This window comes from Electrophorus electricus, chromosome 23 (genome assembly GCF_041902795.1).
Source record: "Electrophorus electricus isolate QZ-2024a chromosome 23, ASM4190279v1, whole genome shotgun sequence".
Taxonomy (NCBI): domain Eukaryota; kingdom Metazoa; phylum Chordata; class Actinopteri; order Gymnotiformes; family Gymnotidae; genus Electrophorus; species Electrophorus electricus.
The window spans coordinates 11,972,363-11,993,397 of NC_137519.1; the positions used below are offsets into that span (position 1 = coordinate 11,972,363).

Here is a 21,035-nt window from a genome sequence, read left to right on the forward strand (position 1 = left end):
CAGATGAAGTAAACACATGGAGTTCTGCTTTCTTCCAGACAGAATCGTGGCAGCATTCAATCCAGACCCTGCTGTTCATTTGCCGGGTTTCCAGCTGTGCAGAGCAAACTGAAATTTCACACTTAGCTCAAACTTTAGTAGAGGTGTGTGCATGTGTGTCAATAGTTTTGGTACTTGCTCTACCACTGTTTTCTCTTCCTGCTTGCTCAATGGTATTTGACTTTTCCTACACTATAAGCAACTCTTTAGTGTTTTGTATTTGTTTGCTTGATAACAAATTCTTCAACTGGTAAAAAAAAATCCCATATATGAGCAGAAAACCACAATTATTGAAACATTACACTTATATCTATGCATGACTTTCCAGCTTCTATGGGCAAATACAGGCATAAACTGTAGATTGTAAAATCTACTAACTCCAGCAGTAGACGAGCTACAGGATTGCTTGGGCTCAAATGATCATACAGCCATGAGAGCATGCTGTGACAGTTTAGATTAGCATACTGACACACTCTAACCTCCTACATCTCCTGTGAAGAGATTTATACCCTGATGAGACATGGGAATGATAATCTGAGGTATGCTATGGAACTGCGAGGAACCAGACAGGCCTAGAAGCTTACAAGTGTGGGAAGAGAGAGGAATTCCAATAGCTGCAAAGAACAGGCACAGGGAAAGAGTAGAGCAAGATTTCTCTGAAAGGTAGTGATGGAACAGTCAGGTATTATCTGAAGTCTTACCATTTTATGAGGGATGAGTTCCTGGGCCCCACATACCCCAACTCTGGATAACTGCTTAATCGGATGTTTTGATCAACATCTTTCTCCATATGGCTCTAATTTAAGGACCAAATAATTAATCTCAATAACTACAGGTTGGAGGTCCTGATATACGTAATTATAAAAACATTTGAACCTGTGATACTGGCCTACCTTAAATCTGTCATGAACCAGCTCGATCTGTTTGCCTACAAGACAAATCACTCAGTATGTGTTTATATACACATTAATATATTAATATATGTCTTATCCTGAAACATCTGGACTCCACCAACACCAGGATTTATGGATTTTATCTCCACTTTTACCATAATTGCGCCTGAATCGTTCTATATTTATTTGTTCTAACTTGCCCCATCCTGTCAGAGGAGCACCGATCTCCAAAAAAGAGATGGCATGCCTGGCCCCAACTGTATGAACCCCTGTCCACAACCTCTGGCCACAAGACCGTATGCTTCCAGGTTTTTAACACATGCAGTAACATTAAGGCTACAACTAGCATTATTTATAGTACTGGTTAACATTAAGAAACCACTGACTGCAGTATTAACAAACCAACAAATGGTTTGTTTTTACTTTGCTAATGTTAGCAAAGTAAAAATCATCATCATTTTCCAAATTCACGCAAGACCATTTCTCTTTTCTTCTTTATTTAACCTTCTACAATTTATTATAATGTCTACTTGTTCTTGGTCAACTAACTAAATGTTTAACACAGCCAGTTTGCTGTATGGCAGCAATGAAGACTATTAACTCTCATGTTAATTACAATGTTAGCATTACTTAACATCTATTATTACTGGAGTCCACATTGTTGGTCAATGTGATTAAAGCAAGGAGCAAGGCTGTGTAGACACGGAATAGATTTAACGGCGTTAAACGGGACAGAAAAAAAGGAAACTGTATTTCGTTACAGTTACAAAATAAATGCATTGAAGTAGTTGTATATTTAAAGACCTATATGATTGCTAGCAGAATTACATTACAACTTAACAGGGATCGCTTAGACCGTTTTTCTTCCTGCTTCATTTTTCCCCGTTTAGTGGTTTTAATCGAGTGAACGGTTTACATCACTGCTGCTGCACAGCAGCAGTATCGGATGAAGCCTGCGGTGCTAAAGGTGTAAGAAATATGGACCATGCGGTGTGTTCCTACCTTGGTTGCATTTTGGGGCTTTTATTTCATTCTTTATTTCATTGTAGTATGTGACTGGAAACAGATGTACATTTGTGGATCTTCCTAGTGCGAGTCATGCTTTTGCTTTCATTAACGTACATGACGAAATTTGAATACTGATCGTGAAAACGAGATTTGTTTGTTGTAAACAGGATTTTTTTTTTTCAATGTTAACACGGTATTTGCTTCATGTGAATGTATAGGCTATATGTTAAGTCACTTAACTTGATTGAAATCATTTTATGTTGTGTTTAGTTGAAGATAAACCCTACCATTAAAAGACGTGTTTTTTCTCACATTACATTCTGCTGTCGTTAGCAGAGCACAAGCTCCTGCTTACCCTTTGGTTACAATGAAGTGAAGTGTACTTTTCCACTTTCACGATACGTCCCCTTCTCAGCAATGGGCAAGGCAGTTTTTAACTGGATTATAATCATCGCCATGTTTTAAAATAGACAACTCAGCGATCCCCTATTGCGGGAGAGTAATAATAATAATAATAATAATAATAATAATAATAATAATAATAATAATAATAATAATGTTATAGCCTGTCTGTCCGGGACGTTTCCACTGGTGGATCCTACAAGTTTGACAAGAGCGTAGAAGATTGGGTGTTCTGTAGTAAAGGGCCTTTCCAGCAATGCTGTTCTGCTGGAGAAGACACATATTTATATGGATAACGTTTATGCACCTACTGAGTTGTTTCAGTCTGCACAGAGAAAATACAGAAACTTGTGGGAGCTTGTTGGTGGCTATTCTAGTTTGTCACTGTAGGAGACACGTGTTCTGAAACTTTAGGAGTTAAAGGGTTTAGAAGTAATGGAAAGTGTCAGATTAGGATACTCTAATATAGTAATCCCTTGATAGGTTATGGATATCTTTGTAAATATGTAATCTGTAACATATTACATCTTTAAAATAACCCTCTCCACCATCCCCATAAAAGGTAGTTAAAAGAACCTTATTATAAAGTACTATCCTATACATTAATTAGTGCCTTTTCACAGATGCTTTTCTCAACTTTCTGATTTTAGAAGCACAGATTGTGCCATTATGTGCAGTCCCATGCAGTTCAACACACACAGTACATAGGAAATTGAGATGAACTTCCATAAACCTGCCCTGAAAGGTACAGGTCTGAATAGCTGGGATCTACCCACAATTCCCTCAAGTTAGAAGTAACATTTCTGCCATTGTCAAAACAGTTCTGCATCAGCGCAGGAAGCTTAAGGTTATTAAGTTTTGCCCTGTTTTGACTCTTCCATTATTAACAGTGTCCCCACGAGTGTCTGGTTCCTGTCTCTGTTCTCCAAGGCCAGGGTGTACTGTGTTCCTCTTTCTCCTGAGTGATTATCTAGCTGTCGGCTCCTCTCCATCAGGCTATGACAGTTGTCCAGAATAAGTTGGGAGGCTGCACTTTCTCTACCTCCTCATCACACTGCTAGTAGACATGGTTTAAAAGCATCACCATCCAGACATCACCTCCAGTTTCTTCTGTGAAACAATGTGGCTTCCTCTCTACCACTGTTCCACATCTGTATTTCACTACCCTTGTGGTCTTTCCAGTGCCAGTTACTTGTAATTTTCAATGCACAGCAGTTACGCAATGCAGGCAGGTAACCCAAATTATTCAACCATAGTTAAGCACCTTGTACATCATGTCCTTAGATGGTCTGCATTCCCCGGCTAGCACTACTGACAAGTGTGCCCAGAAACTCATCTTCTGAGGTATGAATGCACATTTGTCTGAATGTCTGTATTGGAGGTTCTGTATGTACATGCACACTGACCATCGGAGCTGCCGATGCAAACTCCGGTAAGCTTGTCAGCTGTAAACAACTGCGATTCTGTATAGCTGGAAGGTTGTTTCAAAAATATAAACATCTGAACCATGTTGTAAATATACCTGTTCAAACATTTTGAAACACAATGTTACACAATAGACTGACAACCCTAATTTTGCCAGGTTGTGCAATGCGAGTTGTAAATGAGGAAATGTCTTAGCCTCTTTTTTTTAAACTGTTTATTAAGATGCTATGGGTGTCTCCCAACTAAATAGTAAACAACCAACATCAATACATGGTGTCATATTTACATAAATATGGTGGCAGGCATCCCCAGGGGGGATGTGCATGCGAGCGTGTGGCTTTTTCCTGCAGAGCAGAGCTGAAAGGGTGCTATTTTGCAGGTTTGTCCCCAGCCTCCATCTTGGCTGCTTCTTTGGACTCCCTGTACGCCGGGAATGCCTCCCATGGACTGTTTAGGTCAAACTTCCGGAACTCTTGTGCAAACTCCACCGGCTCTGCCACAATCCGCTTTAACTCATCGTCATAGCGCACCTAAGGGAGCGTAACGAAACGAAAACATGCGTCATCCTATAATACATGCAAATAATCTCAGCACTGCAATCATATGCAAATTATGTCAAATAAACATAATATGCATATAAATGTCTGTAGTCTAGCCAATGCTAGAAATGTCACTAACAACAGAGGTAACAAAGAAAACTGATTAGATTCTGAAAAGTGTCAGAATATAAATCTATCAATATGTTTACCTCCACATATCCAGAAAGAGGGAAGTCTTTTCTGAATGGATGGCCTTCGAAACCATAATCTGTCAGGATGCGTCTCAGGTCTGGATGATTTGCAAAGAAAACTCCAAACATGTCCCACACCTTGAGGATAACAGGAGGTGCGAACTGAACATCGTGGTATGCGTAAATAGTGAATTATAAATATTACTGCTGGGTTCTAAATAGATGACCTTTTCGACATTTGGAAACACACTTTTGAAGGGGTTGAAAAGGTGGGAAAGACTGACATACCTCCCTCTCATACCAGTTAGCAACCTGATGGACAGGGACGGCAGAGTCAACAGGGGTCAGCTCATCCGTGTAGGTCTTCACTCGGATACGAGAGTTAAAGCGCAAGGACAGTAGATTGTACACAATCTGCAATGGCATTGAAGAGATTTGTTCAAACCCAGCATACACATTATGTTTGTGGTGAGACTGACTTTAGTAAATGAGACTGTGTCTCTACAAATCTGGGCTATGGAATCATCGGATCCATGGATGCAACGACTTGCTGATAGAGTAAATGCTGCAGAATGCTGACTGCTAGATTTAAAAGACTAGAAAAAAAGATGTAATGGAGCAGACTATCAATACGCTACACTCCTACTCCATTTTTTGTACTGCTTAATTTAAGCAACAATTGGTCAAGCTCTACACTATGAGTAATTAGGTCATCTGATAAATTTTCATATGAATTCATGTTGGCCCTCATTTATTAGCCCTGCATATGCAGACATTTTGCATGACTTGTGAAAAATTCTGTGTAGTGTCATATTTTACTAACATCATCCTGAGTGTGTTTGTACAAATGCTCATGTAAACACAGTATCAAGTGGCGAAGTCAACAGCAAATTAAAAAGTTAAATGATGAAAGAGACAAATAAACAAACTAAACATCAAATCACTCCAAGCACCATGATGCTTCATGCAAGATTACAACAGCCTTGCATATATTATCATGTCAGCTGTTAAAGGCTTGAATATATTATAAGGGGGTTTAGGGCATGTCAGTGACTCGCAGAGAAGTCTGAGCTAATCATTTTCCTGGGAAGCTCCCCTTTTAGAATGCAGACCTCAAAGCGGTTTTGCCTAGTGGGGACATCCACTGCTGTGAGGTCAGTCATGTTGCGGAACTGGGCGTTGGTGTGATCCCGAAGGAAGGTCAGGACAGGTACGATTCCCTCCGGGTGAATCATTACTTCCAGCTCATTGTAGCAGGTAACCTGGGAATATTCTCATGTTATGTGAAAACAAAACAAAAAATACAGCGGATTACACAAAGAATAAGTGCTGGTATAGATATGCACGCAAAACACAAACAACAATAAAGTTGGTTTGTGTGTGTTACCTGAACATGTTGCACATATTTGGGAAGAATCTCAGCAACATATTCTCCAAACTGGGAGAGCTGGTTATGAGTGGCTGCATCCTTAGGCCTGATGGTAGCTACAGAAACACATTACAGTTTAGCTGAGTGAGCAAATAATAACCCAGTATTCTGACCTGAACCAAGATGTTAACCTAACTTGAACTTCTTAACTTGAACTATGAACAGGCCTGCTAGCTTGGCCTGGGAAAGATTTCAACATTAATATCATAAAGGTAAGGGTATAACATAACCAGCTGGGACTTATCAAAATATAACTAAAACAACTGCAGATGCATTTACACATTAATATAATTTTGATAAGTTTTCCAGATATAGCTAAAGTTTTCTGAATTAACAGCATCATTTTAGGCTGGGTGGCCCACCAAAACTGTAAGGCTACTCACGTCTCGTGTCAGTTGTTACTGCTTCAGACCGTGTCTGGATCAGTGCAGCACGACTGGCTACTATAAAAATTGAAGTAGAGAATACCTTTGACTCACTGACCATCTAAATTGGGACAGCTTGCAAATATCATCGATTTTGCTTTTAAAGACACAGTACCAGGCCATGTAACACCTTTGACCATAAGCTATGGAATGTATTTATTCAAAATAAAATAGGTATCTACATAGCCTAATCCCAACCCATGATATTTATGCATGCCATGTTCATGCCTTCAATAAATGTTCCTTACCCCCCAGCATGCATTATTAGTTTAAATCATCAATAGTTCTAATTTGTTTTTATTCAGCTGTGCTATCGCGTCTCCAAATTCACAATATACTGCGATAAAGGGGGACTAGGACCAGTGAGAGGTGCTGCTGCTGCTGTACAACACCACTGAAACCTGAACCACAATTTGAATCTGAAAGATTTAAGGTTTTGGCAATTCTGCACTGCTCTGCTAAAATCTCAGGTTGTGTCGTGCTGTGTGACAGAATGTCGTAAAGACTCTGAAACCCACATAACAATAAAGAAAATACGTAATCATAACTTTTATTACAATTGTACGAAAGGGAAGTGACAAATGTAACGTTACTTAAAAAGCAACCTGAAAACGACCGTTGCATTCAACATTACAGCATTTAGAGCAGGTGAGAATGCTTTTTCATCCAGACTACAAACTTGTGCACCTAAGGATCGCCAGCAACATTACAATGCACAACAAATACATCTGATTAAAATGCGCAGTTACTGTGATCCCCACATGGATTAACTAAAACTGCTTCTGTATATACAGACAGACAGACAGACAGACAGACAGACAGATAGATAGATAGATAGATAGATAGATAGATAGATAGATAGATAGATAGATAGATAGATAGACAGACAGACAGACAGATAGACAGATAGATAGATAGATAGATATCTGTAGTTGTTTCTCGTTAGCTTTTCTACCAAGGCAGTAATTTAGCGAGCAAGCTAAGATAAAGGTCATCAGTCACTGGCAACCACACGAGGAAACACCAGTTGTGGAACCACCCAAACATACATGTTACATGATTAAGAAATTGTTCATGCGTCAAAATCTATATTATATTCATCCGTCGCCTACCGTTCAAGCTTTTGTACAATCCTCCACGGACTAACCTGACCAAGGAGGCTGCCATCTTGACTCAAACGACGGAAATCGAGTTACACATTTTAGGTGTTCGTGGAGCGACAATGGCGCCACCACCAGGTGAAACAGCAAATAACAACATTGGGAAGATGTTTTCTACCAGAGGAAAGACAGGTTTCCGTTTCTGTCTCACTTATCTTTTATAAATAATATTAAGTAGTAAATGTAACAACATCTTAGTTTATTTATTTAAAAAAGTGTTCCTGTACATTGTATGTTTTGCATTTCTGTGCAAAGTTAACAAAATAACATGCATTCATACATTCTGCTGCACTTTCTGCATTCTTCAGGAAAATAATTGATTAACATGCATACATAATACATGATACATCATACACAATCTGGCTCTGATCCACAGACTTTCTGGTGGTACTTGTGGAGCATGTCAAGTTGTGCAGAGCGGATCAACACATGGGGCCGTATGGCTGCTAACATGTTGCAGGCTTTCTCTGGGCTCCAGCAATGTATCTATGCAGAGAAGAGGAAGAAGACATCATATTTCACACAGTACTGTAGAAAAGAACAGGATTTGCTCCATTATTTTTAGTGATATTATTTTTACAGTATTATTTAAATCAAAATATATAAACTTAAACGAGAGAAGCTTATTAATGAAATTACAATAATTCATTACAATTTACATTCACATATTTAAGCATTTGGACTCTAACTTCAGTTAAAGTGTATGTGAATTCAAATAGGGTGAACTGTTCACCCTTTTCTGGGAAAAAAAAAAAAAAAGTTAGACAGTTTGATGCTCAGTTGTTCTTTGGCCAACTGTCTGTCATTACATTATTTTTTCATGCATGCCAGTACATACAAAATTCTACACATGTATGAATCTTGACTTATCCACTGGTGCACGCATTATTGTTGCATATTATCTCTCAACAATATCAACAAAAATTAATTAATTAATTGATTTAACTGCCAAATGACACCACAATAATCTGAGAATAAATCAAAGTCATAGACAAAATTTTAGGCATATCAAAATCAACTGTTTGGTACATTGTTAAGAATAAAGAAAGCACTCTTTAGCTTAGCTATAGAAAACAAAATAGTATATCATGGAAAACTGTAGCTGTGGATAAACAAAGAATACTTTGGTTAAAACATCAACACTTCTCTGGGCATAAGTAAATAAGTGTCAGATACTTACCATGCTGACCTAACATCCTTACACCATCATCTTTAGACCATTTGACATTTATAAATGATCACAAATACTACTAGAAATTATGCAGAAATATGACTTTTCTTCTCACCTATGCATGAAAACCAATGCGACAATCATGCTTCCATTTGCTTTACCACATACACATGCACAAAGGCATACAAATGCAATAAAATATTGATATCGTAATCTGATATTGTAATCTGCCATTCTGATAAATGACATTACTCTTAGTTATCAGGGCATTTTTATATAGGTTTACTTGTCTCTCATTCTTCCAATTTCCTTAATTTCCTTTGCCTTCGCTCACTTTATCACCATCCCTTCCTCTGGCACTGCATGGCGCACCCCGATGAGGTACGCACTGCATGGCTCACCCCGATGAGGCACGCACTGCATGGCTCACCCCGATGAGGCACGCACTGCATGGCGCACCCCGATGAGGCACGCACTGCATGGCGCACCCCGATGAGGCACGCACTGCATGGCGCACCCCGATGAGGCACGCACTGCATGGCGCACCCCGATGAGGCACGCACTGCATGGCGCACCCCGATGAGGCACGCACTGCATGGCGCACCCCGATGAGGTATGTGCTGCACTGTATGGCTCACCACGATGAGGTATGTACTGCACTGCTCACCCTGATGAGGTATGCAGCAGCCAATGTAGCACTACGTGAACGGCCTGCTTTGCAGTGGATGTAGACGCTATTTCCTTGCTCACGATGTTTAAGGGCAAACTCTACACCTTTGTGGATGTGTTCCAGACTAGGAACTCCTGTCAGATCCACTGTGCTGAGTCTGATCTGCTCAACACCTGCATTTTTCCACTCCTAGAAAACCACACACACACACACACACACATATTACTATATTTGTGGAAAGTTACATTTTACTAAAACTAAATCTCTTTAATTGTGTAACGTCCCAATGACGAAACCTAACCACTCCAATAACTTAAATATAGCCACAAACAAACAACCCCCAACTCCCACCCCAATACAGTTATATGGAGATTAAATGCAAGGAAGTGTAAAAGAAGTGTAATGATGTCAGAAGTTACTTACCTCCACTGAATTACAAAAATATTTGGTCTCATATTCTTCGTTCATGGTTATCACCCCTCGAACATTTTCAGATTGAACTAACTGTATTAAAATCACAGAAGACATTGTACATATTGTCATATAATCTAAAACTCAAATACAAATAAAAAATACCGCAAAAGAAAGGCTAAGAAAGAAAACATGCATCGAAAAGGTAAATGAAAATCACTAGAATTCTAGCTATAAGTTTGTTTGTTTGTTTTTTTATTTTGCACCAAGCCCGGTGTAATAAAATATGTTATCTATGTTAGTAAATTCAACTAATCACTACGGGTGACACTCACCTCATCTGTCATTGATCTGAACGGAAGAGCCCCAAGTATGACTGTTTGATCTACGCGATTGAACCATCGTCTCGATGAGATTTTCCCCAAAACAACATTGTATGCCAGTGTGGGGTAAAAGAGAATCCTTGCTAACACACCTGACATTATTGTTGTTTTCTTTATCCAGCAAGCACAAGCTTTATAAAATTGCAAACGCCTGTCAATTCGTGTCCGCGCCTTCTTCGATATCCGTCACATCGCCGTGATCGCCACCTGCTGTTCTGGAAAGCAGAGCTTCAAATATAATGCAATCAATGCGTAATGTGAATATGATCTGTGTCTTAATATTATTTTAAATACGCTATTATACGTAAAATATAGAACCAAATCACAAGCTATAGCCGAGATTTACAATCGTAAAATAAAAACAGAAGAACTGGAAATTAGGCCTAATACTCCGATATAGATAGATAGATAGATAGATAGATAGATAGATAGATAGATAGATAGATAGATAGATAGATAGATAGATAGATAGATAGATAGATAGATAGATAGATTTTGGGCAGCGTATGGCGTGTATTGCTGTAAACCTCGAAAAACTGCTTGTTTCTGCTGTTTTATTAATTAGTATATTTGACAAGAGAATTCCCTATTCCGTTTACTTTATACTATTGTTTATAAACTAAGATCTTGTACAAGTATGTTTATATATTACTCTATCCTAAGTATTTTTACCACATAACGGTGACAAACCTTTGAATTGTATTGACTTCAATAACCACGTGACCAAGCACTCCATTTAAACAGGGGACTAACATATAGTTAAAATTATATCGCACATAGATATTTATTTTATTTGCGATAAACGGCAAAAAAAAATTTTTATGAATATTGAAGACCACAAGTGTGTACATGTAATTTTAATTTAAAGCTGTACATTTTAAAGGCGCTACTCGATACAGGCTCCACCCCACTCCCCTGTTAGAAGTTTCGATGGTACGTGCAGGAAAGGCAGCCATTTTGCACTGTCCCTACTAGAAACTGGGTTGTCGCGGGAAGAAGCGCTCAATAAAATAAAAAATAACAAAATAAAAGCAAATTAGCCGAAACTCCCATAAGTAAAACAATTCCCTCGTGTGAGTCACATATATTAACCCAATTCCAGTCACCAGAAAAGGGACATCGAGGGTAAGTTTACCAAAATTGCTCCGTGTTACTATGCCCGCTTGTTTACTGTATACTCATGCAGAGTAACATGCGTCATGGTGTAAAAGACGAATAAATATAAATATATAAAGCTACGAAATATAAATATACAGCTAATAAAGGCGATGCTGTTAATGATCAGCGTGGTGTAGGTAGTGTACACGTCGCTTTTAAGAGCAGTAAAGTTATTGTATAAGCCTGTATGTAGGTGGCCAGTGTATTGTGGTCAGTCGTGAAGATAACTGAGCTAGCGTTAGCCATGTTGTTTATACTTTCTTTCTAGGTTTATTGATTTTTCGATCTAATTTAGTTGCTGCGATGTTTTGCAGCAAAAATATGAACCTCCGGGAAGCTGCGTGATCAGCCGGTACCTTGTTTTATCCAGGTATTCGTTGTAAACCAACGGGAAAGTTGAAGTGAGCAGCAGCTAACCGTTTAGATACCTCAAGGCCTCGTCACCTCGCCGTACAGGCGACTGACTAGCGTTCATGTCTGAGATTATATGATCTGAACGTAAGTAAAATCCAGCCCGAACAGTATAAAAACCGCAGGTTATGATCTTACAGTTGCAAATGACCTACCCACCCGTGTTGGATCAAATGCCTTGTCTTAACTAAACTAACCTAGAGCTAAAATGGTCTGCTAGCTTAGCTTAGCTGACTGGAAACTTGCCACACTCCCTTTCCACGCTGTATAATATCGTTAGGGGAAACTGGAAATTGTATAATTGTTTGGCTCGTATTTAGTTACTTACATAAAAGCTCAAAAAACGTACAAAGCGATTTCTTTTATTGTTTCGGGTATTTTTCTAACACGTTGAAGTCATCGGCGCTAATCGAGGGGTGGTGGTCCCTGGCCTACAAGCTTGAGTAAAGGCCTCGTCCACACAAAAAGAAGTCGACATGTAACGCTGGTGTTTATTGACGTGAAACACGAGAAATGAGAAACTGTCTCAATCAGGGAATTTCTAATGTTACTTTTATACCGAGACGATACATCGTTCTCTATCTGTTATAGTATCAACATCTGCTATTCTCGTCTCGCACATGGCTGCGCCATACAAATGAATCGTCCGACAAATCGCGTCTGCTGTTTGCGTGTTGTTTCAGTGGTGCTGAATAAAAGTTCTGTGGGTGTCCTGCGACATAAATCATTTTAATGAAAAACGATGCACACCACTCGTTGTCACATTCGGTGTTTGTAGGTGCATTGCTGATCATACGAGACATTTTTGGTATTGTCATTGGTACAGTGAAATTAATGTGAGATTAAAAAATGAACATTCACAAAAGTTGACGTTGGCAAATAGTTACATAGTGTTGCACACGATACAGTACCGGATATAACGATGACCAATGCATAGAATCGTATGTAGTACATTACTTAGTATTATCTGAAATCTAATATACAGTCTTTCGAGTAGAGACTACTTGAATAGTGCACATTATCAGTTTGGAGTGAGCCTGGCTATAGTTCTTGGGAAGAAGCTGTTCTTTGTCTGTTGTCCTTTGTTGATTTTTCTGTAATGCTTCCTGAATTTTAAAAGGGCAAAGAGGTGGTGTCCTGCTCTGCTTCTAGCTTATGTAGTACCACAACCGCAATGTGTGGCAATATTACAGCAACACAATCTTTTGTCTAAATCATGCAGCCCTACCTGATTAAGTATTTAACATGAATGAACAGATGGTTATGTTAATACCATAAAGCATCCATGGATTGATGCTAGTTAAATAGATATACTTTCAAAGACTTTGTACTATTGAGGAAACCATGCCATGTGTGATTAAGGTGGTTTTAAGTGGTTTACATACATAGCAGCCATGATTTTGTGCAGTGTAAAATTCTACTGCTTTGCCGTGATCTTTAACTTTAGGATCAGTTTCAGTGTTGCAGTTAACAAGGATGACCCATTATCAGCAGTTAGCTGCTTAATATTTTCCAATGTATTATGAATTAACATTTACTACAGTGACTAATATTTATTAGCCCCGCTACTATATTATATGAACAGACCAGTAAAGTACTGTTTTTAGCCAATAGAGTTGAGCTACATGTACTGAGCATATAATCTTTGAATTTGATCAGATGTCTGTAAATAAAATGGATATAAAACATTTTTTTGAATGGTAAAGATTCATTTAAAAACATAAAGGCTTTTGTTTACTTACTACCTTGCAGAGCTGATAGTCACAAGCTGCTCTCTCTTTTAAAGACACACACAGGTCATTGATGGATGGGCTGGTACAAGGTTCCTAAAACAATACTCCCTAGTCAAAACTCTGTCTTGCTCAAAAGCTTCACAGAACCACATGGGTCATTATTATATGGCAGAGAATGTTCTTGCTGTAATGGCTTCCAGTAAGCTTTACGCTGCCATGCTCTTGGGAGGTTCACCCAGGTTTGTTTACAGGGAGTCCTGAGGTGCTGGGTACCTTTTTATAGTTCACTGTGACCTTATAGCCATAATTAACCATTTTCAACTGAAGAGATGCTTGCTAGCAGCGTTGTGGTGTTTGTGGAAGTCTGCCACAGAATTCAACACTAACTGTTTTGGTAAATCACTTTAGTCCTGTAGTACTGTCAAATTATGAGTTTTTCATGTATATTAAGGTGCTCATTTCTAAACTCTTCTTAATGCCCAGGGATTCATGTATGCCACTAGTACTCTAAAATATTACATAGACAAGTTTTTTTTACTTCAGTCTAAAACCTGTAAATGAACTAATCATGCATGCAAAAAATAAGGAACATCTTACCAAACATTTTAAAATTCATGATTGCATTTTAAGTGTGACAGCAAATGCAATAGCAAATTGTGTAGGCAAACTGTCAAGCCTGTGATTGTGAATTCTTCAGACACTGCATCAAATCTGTTTATCAGTTAAGAGGCTATAGTTTTATTTGACATCTATCAATGTTGCTTGAGGTTGGACCAAATTTGCTAATTTAGCTTCCGTTAGCTGAAAAACCTACTTCCGAGTCAGTTTTCCAGGTGTTGAGGAGATTTAATGCCAGCTCTTCTCTGGAAGGTCAGTTGGCAGAACTCTTAAAAATCATGAAGGTTATCTTGGTCTTGGCAGGAGTTGGGCCTGGCATCATGAAACTGGACATCTGTCTAGCATCAGCAATTGAAGAGTAGCTCATTTTAATATAATCTCTTAAGAATCTGTTGGACCTATGCCAGAATGCATATTATTTTAACAGCAGTCCTTAATTAAAATCTATATTGTATGGGATCAAGCCCTTTTCCTATTGCTGGACAAAGTGTTGCGATGAAAAGCTGAACAATAAACGGCTTGTTATAGAACTCTGGTGTCGTTGGGCTATCGGTGGCATATCACTGGAATCAGGTTTACTTGCTACAGGGCTAAGAACATCACTGATGTTGCAACAGGTTTAGGGCCCTGTGAACAAAAAGCAAAACCAGATTGTCCGTGTAAGCTCCGTATTACTATTGAACTTCAAGTTCCCCCTGCCACTATTTTGATACATTTGTTTGCCTACTTTAACATGTCTGATTTAAGTATTTTACTTGGTAATGGTCCCAGGTGTGTTATACCTGACGTGTAACAGGTCTGCTAATGGACCATGTTTGTTTGCTCTTGTTGGTTGGAGGGCGTTTAGGCTTATTTGTAGGGTTTCAAGCCTGAGGCATGTTGAAACAATGCTCAGCTAAATCTAGGCCTTCAAAGAAACCGAACAAACGGGAAGTGTCAAATTTCCAAGAAGGGCACAGCTTAACGTTTCCGTGTTTACTTTAGTGAATGCTGGCTAGAGAGTCAGATTCTGAGGAGAAACATTGTGTATTAAACTGCTTAAATGTAGATGTTGAATAGAATTGCTGGGCCAATCAAGTGCATTCAAGCTTCACAGTACCTGAGAGGATAAGGACTGCAATCTACATTAAAGCTTTCATTGTTTAAAGCACCTTTCATGGAACATCTATTTTCTGTTACATGTCCATGTTTTAATTATTACATTTGAATCATTTTACAATAATCTTAGTACTGATATCCTCAGTTGTTTTACTTTTAAAGGTACTGTTACCTGCATTTTAACTGAAGCAGTTAAAATAGGCTCTCCATAATAAGTTAGCAACATAATGTTTCACCTTTATAATTTGTCAGTATACAGCACTTCTAAGCAATCAGCAACATTGCTGCAATAACTATTGCTCCATTGCTTTAATTCTGCAACTTGTTACTGAATTTATCCAGCACTGCACACTTTTACATCTGACATATATTGACAGTAATGTGAATTGTGTGTTTATTTTAATCTTTTTGCACTTCATTTTTATGTATAAAAGTTGGCAGGTTCAGTGCTTGAACAGAGACTACAACCCTCATTATGTGAATTTTCACCTGGCTGTTTTTTTCAATCTTGTGTATCTTTAGGAAATTAGTAATTCTATTAAACATCTATCTGTGCTTGGGTGCAAAAAAAGCCAGGATTTGCCATTTTGCTCTCTGAAATGTGTTGACATAAACAAGGTATATGTTGAGAGCTTCTCTGTTTACTGGCCTTCATTCTTCTTCATTCTGCAGGAGAAAAGTTCCATTTCATACAGGGAAGGCCGGTAACGGGGTAAGTGTTGTAAGTTTGCTTTGCATGTCATCATATACCATTAAATGTAAAGACAGGTTTGTATATTCAAATGTCTAGACCAAAAATAAACATTTCATAAGTGACATGATCAGACATCAGAAACGTTTTCACTACCTTTCAAATTTTATACATATTTATTTTTTAATCCAGCTTGTCCTTGAAGAGAGAAATCATTCCATGTACTGCACTCAGGAGATTCTGCACACACCATTCAGATCTAAAGCAGAAATCCAAAAGCTACATCAAAAGTCTTTCATAGTCAGTCACTCATTCTCATTTGTTGCTCTCCTGCAGTTTGCAGGCCTGAGGATCTTGTCCACTGGTCTAGACTCTTGAAGGGCAAAAATAGCATGGTAGAATTTGTTAGTGTTGCAAATGAGAGTAATGTGGCCCCGTGGCAAACTTTTTTTTTTCATGTTTATCATTTCGCTGTGGTTGTGGAGCCTTCTGTTGCTAATGCACGGATTATTCCAGTTAATTACAAGCTATGTCATACTCTTATGACTGTGCACTTGTTTGCACCTTGTACATCTTATGAGAGCTGTCTGTAGGTTTTAACATGTATGCTGTGGTAGTGTCGTTGCATGAAATAAAACTGCATGTACTGGAGGATGTTCTATTTAAAAGCTGCTACTCCTCTCAAATAAAAGACGAGCTGTTTCCTTGGTTACATGCACCACCACCATCACCCCCCCCCCAAAAAAAAAAAGAACCAGCGCACACCCCTACGCACACCACATGTGTAGCTGCTGGTCTACTCGGCTGTTCTCGGTGGGTGGATCTTGGTCCCGTATGGCAGCACCTTCGTTATCTGACACTGCAGGCTGCCTGTGCTGATTTGAGTTTTTGTGTGCGTTATTGTAGACGTTTATGAGGCTGTGTACATATGGAATGAGGTGTGTGTGTGTGTGTGTGTGTGTGTGTGTGTGTGTGTTTTGGGAGATCAGGGTTGTTGGTGTGCTTCGTGGGTGGGTGTGTGTGTATCAGGAAGTAGAAATGAAGATGCGTATGCTCTCCATGATGGTGCTGGGATGTGTGTCAGAGTGCAGGCCCTTTAAACGTGCCATCAATCACACACCAAAAATACACACACAGTGCCATGCACCACAAGCTATGTCTGGTCCCCCATAGTACACTGAGGCTCTCACATGGACTCCAGAAACTCTTAATGAGACTTCTGCCATAAATGTTTGTAGTCAGATTAATGCTAAGGTTTACATGACAAAATTATAAATTACTATTTGAAAATGTCTCAAAGTGTTGAAATGAAATAATTAATTTAATACAAAATAGCAGGTAAAATACATTATATCTCAAATATGTCATGCCCTTTAAGGTCACATACGCATTATGCAACATTTTGATTTCAGATGTTTGTGTCAGTCCTAAAAACCTTGCTCTCACTACATTTTTGTACCAAAGTTTCAGGATCTGCCTGCTTTATAAATGTTTAGGCCCTAATAACACTAACATTTTCGTTATAACAGTATTTAAAATCGTAGCACAAATGTGTTGTACTATTTTCACAAGGGGCTCTGTGCCCCTATGAAAAAGGTGACCTGCACAATCAAACCAAAGTTGTGGTTCCACTTGTCTGCTGTGATTCTACTCGTCTGCACTGTACAGAGTGAAAATGAACATAACAACTTGCACAAAGTTTGCTTTGCATTGACATGCTTGTCAAGTGCTTTACATTCAGCTTGTCAGTTGGTCATCTGATGTGTGTTTTGAATATTTGATTGACAGTTATGCAGACACTCATAATTTTGGCTGATTATCCATGTAAATTAGAAAATCTTTGATCCAGTGTTCTTTGGGCCTGTTTAATGCTTCAGTCACAAACTTTCATTAAAAACTAATTTTACAGGGTGCGTCATTTTTGCTTTATCCGAATAATGAAACTTTTTATTTATGTACCTTTTCATAGGTTAAATATTCAAATAAACACATCTATATCTTATTTCATAGGCTGGTGCTAAAATATGCTGCCTGATAGGCTAGTGCTAAAATGTTATATTCAGCCTCATTACTGCAGTAGTAAGGAATTCTACCCAATAATGAAGGGTCTCGAAGGTAAAAAAAAAAAAAAAAGCCTTACTGTTTTAATCAGGAAGGTACAGAGATTTCTTCCTGTTTCTGTGTTGTGACCCCACCAAGGAAGTACAGTGAAATGTGAATTTATTCACTTTATATTTAATGCAATAGGTCCGATTTGAAGATTTGGGGTTATATTGGGAGAGGTCTATGGGGGTTTTTTTTGTTTGTTTGTTTTTCTTTCTTTCTTTCTTTCTTTCTTTCTTTCTTTCTTTCTTTCTTTCATAGTCATCGAGGGAGCTTTATACATGGATTCCAGTTCCAGAGCTCTGGGATGAATCTGTTTGCAATAGGGGCTAGCCTAAGGATGCAGCCAAACAAATGTAGTTTAAAAATGAGTATATCCAGTTTACTGCAAACTCCTGTCTGGGTAGCAATTTCTAGGGTCCTGTCATTTCATTGGTGTGAAGGAATTGGAGTTATTAACATTGTGGAATTTATTGGTGCTTTAACTGATATATAATTGTCACCGCTGATCTATAATAAATAACTTTGTAGTTGTAGCAGTAATAACACTGCAATTGGTCAAACAGCCATCTTATACCAAAATACTGACACTTTCTCATTTTTTAAGTAGAATGTGGCAAATAAAAAACTTGCAAATTGTACTTTAGTGGGATACTTTACAACTCATTTATAAACTTGAAACAAGACCCCAAGTTCTAGTCAGCTGCTGTCTCTGGTAGAAGCATAGTGATCGTAGTGATCATTTTTAGAACTTGCATGAATCTGTGGCCAAGCTATTCACAGGTAACTTGCATGCTGTGATGTATAGGCCTATTTTGCACCTAATAAATAGCCTGATTCCTTTGATTGTCATAAAGTCCTTTGCCCATGTCGCAGACAGGCAGATGGATATACCCACATGCTTTCTCTCTGTTATTTGTTTAATGGTATGTACAGTGTTGTAAGTGCTGTGCTAAATGCTCATCAATGGTGTTTAAGAAGCTTGTCTACTGGCAAGACAGCAGATGCTGTATTAGATGTAGTGGAAATAAAGGTTTGTAAAATAACTGAAGATCTCATCAGCCATTGGTATAGAAATTACTTTTGGAAAGCATGTTATCAGATGAAATGTTTTAAAGGCACTGCACAGTGTTTTTCCTCCTTACTCAAAATGTTATATTACTGGAAAGTTTGTAATCGTCTTGCTTCAGTTGAACACTTATTTGCCACAGCCCAGTGTATAAAATAACCTCTAAACCTCTTTCTTTTTTCTTTTTTGTATACTGCCCCCCCCCCCCCCCCCCCCCCCCCCCCCCCCGGTACCATTTTAGGAAGTATACTTGGTATTTGGTGTTTTTTGATGTGATGGTAATAATAATTGACTACAGCAAATCATGAGACCTTGTATTTCATATTCATGAACTGTGAAATCAACTGTCCCTCCCACAATTCACTCACTACTCTAGTCGTGTAAAAGAGATGATGCATGCATGCATACACGTGCTCAGTTTTTGGCCACAAACAGGAGAAAGCTTATTTTTTTTTACAAGTTATTCAAGAAAACAAAACCAGTTTCATTTCTGGGGTTGAAGTGACACCAAATACAAGAGTTTGTAGTAGGCATTTTACTGTGAGTTCATTTGAAAATTGGGTTCACTATAGGTCTGGTTTTGACAGCTGACTAAAGCTTAAAACCTCAGCTTTTGCAACAGTTACTGGAGGCAATGTTGGTAAGTCTATATTTTTAAGTAATTGTTTTCAGTTGACACTTTATTCATTACTGTAGCAATGTGAATATAACTGCATGTTTGCTAATTTCATGTACATTTATTATTTCAGTCAGCTACAAATTTATTTTTAACATTATATTATAGAATACACTGACATTTTTGAACTTGCAGGTAGACATTGAATTTCCCACATTTAGCTCCTCATTAAAGCCTGTTGGCGAGACATGATTAACCAGGTGAATGTTTGCTAGCTAGCTAGCTAACGTAAGTTTTAATGTAAACATGATCAATATGTAAGAAATGCACTGTTGGTGGTTCTTAAAATATGAACCATGGCATCCTCTAATTTAACCAGAGAATTTGATTAGTTTCCATTTAAATACAATATGGATTCTGCTGGTGACTGGAGACTCCTAGCAGCCTTTCACCTCTTCAGGTTCAGACCAGTAAAGCTGTGTTCATGTGATCCTATTTTCAGCCTGTGCCATACTGTCTAGGGTGGTTACGTTTGACAGTGAGGCTGTCAATCAATCGCCCACACAGCAGACTGTTAAAAAATCCCAGAGAAAAAAGAACATTCAAATCGCTACTTTTAATGTCATTTGGGAGGGGGGGAATGAAAGATAACAGGAACATATAACATTCTTTATGGGAATAGTTTTAAAAACTGTGCAAGACATTTAATTCTGCAACAAAACACACATGCAGTGTACACATTTTAAATTTTGAAATGATTTAAGCAGCACAGAACATTAGAATAATTGGCAAAAAAAATTGAGTTTGGTTGTCCAGGTTATAGTTCAGTCATTGTGGTAATGTTAGTTTTGCTGTTGGCCATTGCTTGGCCTTTAAGAGGGCAGCAAGATTGGTCCTTATGGTATACTTGTCTGTAGTCCTACACTGAGCTATTACTAGGTGCTGTCATAGATGTTACGGTCTCAGTTTATGGTTTGGCCACTGCTTTTAAATTCCATGAAAATCTACAGATGACGGCGCATTAAATAATAAGGAATTTGGTCTAGATATTTCAGAACTTTAATATGGGCAGCTGCATTTCTTGCTTAGTAGGTGGGTGTGCATGTGGGGTATAGCCACCTCCACCACAACCCTGTGTGACCTTACATAGTCAAAGCATGAAGAAGACATGCGTCATACAGCTGTCTTTAAAACAGTAGGCTGCTGTGCTCTTTAACCCAAGAGCTACACAGCTGCACAATGTCACTTTAAGTAAAGGAACATGAAATTATTGATGAGCAGTTTGGTGCATGTTGTACTTTGTGTTTAACTTTAAACGATGATGCAACAAAATCACAATTAATGTTGTAACAGTCCTGTGATTACTTGGCTTCATGTTGTGTATCATTTGCC

At 38.4% G+C, this 21,035-nt stretch overlaps 3 protein-coding genes across 20 annotated transcripts in view; 1 reads left to right on the forward strand and 2 right to left on the reverse strand.

The window, feature by feature from the left end:
* Positions 1–4,075: 4,075 nt before the first annotated feature.
* On the reverse strand, positions 4,076–7,580 carry ndufs3 (NADH:ubiquinone oxidoreductase core subunit S3). Its single transcript, XM_027008984.3, has 7 exons — positions 7,464–7,580; positions 6,310–6,369; positions 5,885–5,982; positions 5,610–5,759; positions 4,786–4,911; positions 4,516–4,635; positions 4,076–4,297 (listed from the first exon to the last, which is right to left on the reverse strand). The coding sequence occupies exons 1-7, from the start codon at positions 7,516–7,518 to the stop codon at positions 4,136–4,138; spliced, it is 771 nt and encodes a 256-aa protein (XP_026864785.1). The 5' UTR covers positions 7,519–7,580; the 3' UTR covers positions 4,076–4,135.
* Positions 7,581–7,693: 113 nt separating this feature from the next.
* ptpmt1 (protein tyrosine phosphatase mitochondrial 1) lies at positions 7,694–15,767 on the reverse strand. 2 transcript variants are annotated; one of them, XM_081706536.1, is made up of 5 exons: positions 13,461–15,767; positions 10,099–10,361; positions 9,776–9,856; positions 9,350–9,541; positions 7,694–7,997 (listed from the first exon to the last, which is right to left on the reverse strand). In XM_081706536.1, the coding sequence occupies exons 2-5, from the start codon at positions 10,243–10,245 to the stop codon at positions 7,860–7,862; spliced, it is 558 nt and encodes a 185-aa protein (XP_081562662.1). In that variant the 5' UTR covers positions 10,246–10,361; positions 13,461–15,767; the 3' UTR covers positions 7,694–7,859. The 2 variants fall into 2 exon arrangements, with proteins under 2 accessions (XP_081562662.1, XP_035377020.1); XM_035521127.2 differs by lacking the exon at positions 13,461–15,767 and having other exon boundaries at positions 10,099–10,543.
* The window catches only part of celf1 (cugbp, Elav-like family member 1), a 28,944-nt gene continuing 18,991 nt past the window's right edge, over positions 11,083–21,035 (forward strand). For 8 of the 17 annotated variants that reach the window (XM_035521092.2, XM_027008967.3, XM_027008968.3 and 5 more), the window contains exons 1-2: positions 11,083–11,271; positions 15,837–15,876. The gene's annotated coding sequence lies outside the window, so the exon portion shown is untranslated. Of the gene's footprint in view, positions 11,272–15,836; positions 15,886–21,035 lie in introns of all 17 variants that reach the window. The other 9 variants (XM_027008971.3, XM_027008976.3, XM_027008977.3 and 6 more) reach the window with 3 other exon arrangements.